The sequence below is a fragment of the Terrapene carolina genome, unplaced genomic scaffold (genome assembly GCF_002925995.2).
Source record: "Terrapene carolina triunguis isolate 2854851 unplaced genomic scaffold, T_m_triunguis-2.0 Scaffold42, whole genome shotgun sequence".
NCBI classification, from domain to species: domain Eukaryota; kingdom Metazoa; phylum Chordata; order Testudines; family Emydidae; genus Terrapene; species Terrapene triunguis.
Genome location: NW_020664393.1, coordinates 53358043 through 53362914, shown reverse-complemented (window position 1 = coordinate 53362914; position 4872 = coordinate 53358043). Strand labels below are relative to the sequence as shown.

General features: G+C 48.2%; 1 protein-coding gene across 1 annotated transcript; it reads right to left on the bottom strand.

Annotated features, from left to right (window-relative positions):
- Positions 1–954: 954 nt before the first annotated feature.
- SOX11 (SRY-box transcription factor 11) lies at positions 955–2599 on the bottom strand. Its single transcript, XM_024209188.3, has one exon. It carries the CDS (start codon positions 2333–2335, stop codon positions 1136–1138), a length of 1200 nt encoding a protein of 399 aa, XP_024064956.2. The 5' UTR covers positions 2336–2599; the 3' UTR covers positions 955–1135.
- Between the last annotated feature and the right edge of the window lie 2273 nt (positions 2600–4872).

Here is a 4872-nt window from a genome sequence, read left to right as displayed (position 1 = left end):
CCATCTGGGGCCCCATCCACATATCACAGCGTATGAGATACATAAAGTCCTACTATAGTACAGTACATATACAATCTTTTAAACTAAGATAACAGCTCTGAGGTCTATATCACCATTTTCAATAAATCTTTACCTACAAATATTGAACAAATCTGAACTATAGCTGTACAAAAAAGTTTCTTTTTTTTTTTTGTTTTAAACCACAAGGCCTTTAGATGCAAGGATTATTTTTAAAATTTTAATCCTTTTAAAACCAGGACGTAACGTACCAACAAACTTGCATGCTAAAAACAGAAAAGAAAAAAAAATAAAAGGGAAGAAGTGCCTGAAAAGTCTTACTGAAAAAACACAGCAAGAATGTTCCCTTTTCACTGTACAAAAATACGCCTGAAAATATATTAATTTTTAAAAAAGACTGAGGTCTGTTATGTATCAAAAATGTTTCAATACCTTTTTGTACTGAGGTCTAGGCTGTCTGGTATTCAATCAAGGAGGTATAAGGGAACAAGTTACAAAAAAAAAGTTGGCAAGTAGAAATCACATTTGTAAAACCATAGACAATTTGATCTGAAAAGTAAACTCTGATCTTAAGTCAGTTCACAGTTTTTATTTTCTTTTTGTAAGCGTTTGTACAGTCTGCATTTTTTCAAGCTCCCTGCAGCTTTGTTAAGAATCGGATGCATAGAAGACATCAGTTTTCTCCCTCCAAAAAAAGTTGCAATGGTCCCTTTCAGAAAAAAAATCAGAACAGTTCTTTTAAGATCTCTCACGGGAAAAAAAAATCCACAAACCCCCTTGAGTAACAGTTGTGCTGCCAAAAGACTTCTTTGCAGACCATCTTCCAGACTTCAATCACAGACCGACAAGCTTCGAGCATCGATTTCTGAATCATTTTTCCCCCAGTCCCCCATGCCTTTTTGTTGTTGTTGCGATCACCAAAATAAAAAAAAAAAAAAAAAAAACATAACTCCGGGCTCGGTTTGGAACTAACTTTGAGACTTTTTTTAAAAAAAGAAAAGACATTTTATTATTTCATTTTTTACTCCACCACTTCCATCACATCATCACCAGCATCATCTTTCCTTTCCGATTTCTCTGCACGGTTGTTCTCATCAGCGACACGCCTTCCCGCGGCTCAGTAAGTGAAGACCAAGTCGGAAAAGTTCGCTTCCAGCCAGTCCCCTGCAATCATTTCGCTCAGCTCCGGGGTGCAGTAATCGGGGAACTCGAAGTGAGAGCCCAAGCTGCCCTCGCTGAACGAATCCAAATCTTTATCCACCAGGGACAGAGACAGGTTCCCCGAAGCAGAGCTCACCCCCAGCTCCGAGGCGGCGTGAGGGTGCTGGGAGAAATTCAAGCTCAAGTCGAACATCAGGTCGTCCGTCTCTTCGCTGCTGGAGGAGGAGGTGGAGATGGACCTGGAGGAAGCCGGGGACAGGCTGGGCTGCTGCGGGGTGTTCTGCTTGGTGATGTTCTTGAAGTTATAGTACAGTCTATTGCTGCCGCTGCTGCCGTGCGAGGCTGCGCTGCCCCTCACCTCTTCGTACAGGCTGGCCCCCTCGGTGGACTCTGCCGAAGAGCTCAAGGTGGGACTGGCCGGGACTTTGGCTACATTATATCGCCTCTGCTGCTGCTGCTCGTCTTCCTCGTCCTCCTCCTCCTCCGCCTCTTGCTTGATCCTAAGCTGCAGCTCGTCCTCCTCCTCCTCCTCTTCATCATCCTCGTCCATGAAGACGCACTTGACGGTTTTGCTGCTCACTTTCAGGGTGCCGTAGGCATAGTCCTCCCCCGGGTAGTCCCCGGGGTGGGTGGCTTTAGCCCCGGGCTTGGCGGGAGAGGAGGAGGAGGACTTCAGCTTGCTACATTTCTTACTGGAGCTCTTGGCGCTTTTGCTGCTGCTGCTGGTGGGTGCGTTTTTCTCCGGGCTCTGGCTGGCACTGGGCTTGGCTGATGGGTCCATTTTGGGCTTTTTCCTGGGTCTGTATTTGTAGTCGGGGTAATCGGCCATGTGTTTGAGCCTCAGTCTCTCTGCCTCCCGGATGAAGGGGATCTTCTCGCTGTCCTTCAGCATTTTCCACCGCTTGCCCAGGCGCTTGGAGATCTCCGCGTTGTGCATGTCCGGAGACTGCTCCATGATTTTTCTCCTCTCGATTTTAGACCACACCATGAACGCATTCATCGGTCTCTTAATGTGCCCTGAAGCCGTTTTGCACCAGTCCGGGTCGCTCTCATCCAAAGCGACCGGGCTGCATGCCATAAACTCGCCCTCTTCGGTGTCCATCGCCTCCCGGGGCAGGTTGCTTTCAGTCTCTGTACTTTCCGCTTGCTGCACCATGCCGGGCTTGGAGCGATTTCTTTGTGTGTGCCAGCCCTTTCCCTGCCCCGCCACGCGAGCCCTCGGGAGTCACAAGGTGAAGCCCAGCGTGCGAGTTGCAAGGTCTCTTCTGCGCCTTTCCTTCCCCGCTCGCACACTGCCGCTACTGCTCCCCTTGCACCAGGCACCAGCAGGACTGGGACTCTCTCCGGCTCGGCGCGGCTCTTTCCCCTCCCCCCTGCAGCAGCAGCAGCAGCAGCCGCCCGGACCCCGAGCTCTCACTAGATCACACGCCCCCTTCTGCAAAAGTTGCGGCCGGGTCCTCTCCGAACTAGTTATCAGGGTTTCATATGGGTGACATCACTCCCCCAGCCAGCCAATCGTGTAACTGGGGCTCCTCCCACTGGCTCCTCCCCTCTGCCTTTATTTAAGTCCCCCACATGCGCCCCCCGCCTTTCGCACCGTTTTAGTGGGGGAGGTGTGGAATTGGAAGAGGCTGGGCTGGGAGCTTAATCTTAATATACATATATTAAAAATGACTTGCATGGGTCATTTAAGATGGGTTGTATTAATGCTTTCACTATCTCCTCCTGGGCTCGCTATTAGAAAACACAGCAATTTGTTTTGCTAGAGAGTATGGGATAGTGGATGTGAATCTGGTGCGATTATTTCCCATTGCCTAGTGCAGTCAGGCTGGGTGAGCTCATGTCCTAGGGACTGAGGTGCATCCTCCGGGCATCTGCTCTCTGTGCTTCCAAGTAACTGAAGGTGGCGCTTTAACACTACAAGCTTTTCAAAAGCATGCAGCTATTTATTTTTTTGCAAGGCAAAGAAATCAGTTTAAAGATAAAGTGCTGATTTCTCATTCTTGTGTTTGCATAGTGTCTATTTTATCCCTTCTTTCTCTTATTCTCTTCCTCCAAACCTCCCCCACAGCCAAGGCATCACTTCTTTACTCATGGTTCCCTATCTGCCTTTCTTAAACCAATAGCAGGAGAAACAGTCAACGGTTTTGCTTTTGATCAGTTAATATCAATGACACCTATTTGAGATGTGTGGATGTTTTGTACTTCAAAATCTGGTGGCTGTGACATTTACAGGCACAAATTGACCCATGGCCACCTCTGGCATTACTCACACCTGTGATCATTTTTTTTTAAATCATGAAAAATATAGGATACATTAAACAATCTAATTGCATAAAAACAGCACTTTGCCTATCATGAATCATTTATTTTCACTTCCTAATTTTGACTAGACCATAATGCCAATAATTAGCCTTTTTTCCCCCTGGCTGGTAGTAAACCAGAGTAAATAGGGCACTGTGTCACATGGTGATTTAAATCCACCCTTAACAAATCAGGGTGCATAGATGGTACTTAAAACATGTTTAAGTGGAGCAAGTCCTCCCCCACCTTTCAATTTCATGGTGCTGTTAAGGCTATCTATGTGTTAGCTCCAGATGGTGGGGAGAAAGGAAGGTCTAAGCACCAGATACTCCCTGTAGGGAATTGAGTAGGAAGGATGGCAAAGAGGCAGAACCATAGCTCCCCACCCTACACCTTCCCCAAGCACTGGCCAGATGCACAGAGTGGAGGGAAAACGAGTCTTGCAAATTACTGCCCCCATAACAAAAAGGGGGCCATGTGAGAAATGTTGTCTCTGAGGCACAATGCTTCCTAGTGCTCTCCATGATGGTGCCTACTGAACCAATCTAACCCATAATAATGGTTATTGTTTATCATCTGGATTGTATGAGGTAAAAAGGAAAATTTGTGTGGTATAAGCCTATCATAAAATATTATGACTTATATCATAAGCCGTTCGTTTATAAGCCGACCCCCCCAAGATGGATAAGTAAAAATGGCAAATTTGTATGCCCCATTCATAAGCCGACCCTATAATTCAGGGGTCGGCAAACTTTGGCTCCCGGCCCATCAGGATAAGCCACTGGCGGGCCGAGACAGTTTGTTTACCTTGAGCGTCCACAGGCATGGAGGTAAACCTAAGTAAACAAAATGTCCCGGCCTGCCAGCGGCTTAACCTGACGGGCTGGGACAGCAACTGATGGGAAAATTTTTTGTGGGGAGAAGCTGGGGGTCAGGAGAGTAACCCCTGTGATCACCCCCCACATGACTCCACCCCTAACCCGGGACCTCCCCACATGACTCCTCCTCGTGTAACCCCTCCCTGCCCCATCCCTAGCCCGGGACGCCCACACTCTCCCCATCCCATCCCTTCCCACCTTACCTGCAACGGGCCAGGGGAGGTGTGGCCGCAGCCTGCCAGCCCCAGAACTGCAGCGGCTTCGGAGGCTGCGGAGAGAGCAGCGTGGCCAGAAGCAGACTCTGTCCTCTGCCTCTTCCCTTCTGGCTCTGCTGGCTGTGCTGCCTCTCCTTGCCCCCTCTGTTGAGGGGGAGGCAGGGGCTGTGTCCCACCTCTCCCCCTCTCTATACCCGTTCATAAGCCGACCCCCTTCTCTGATGTTTCCCTTTTTTACTAATATGATATATTAAAATAGATGTTCTTAAAAGGGTGGAGCAGACTCTTTAAAGCCT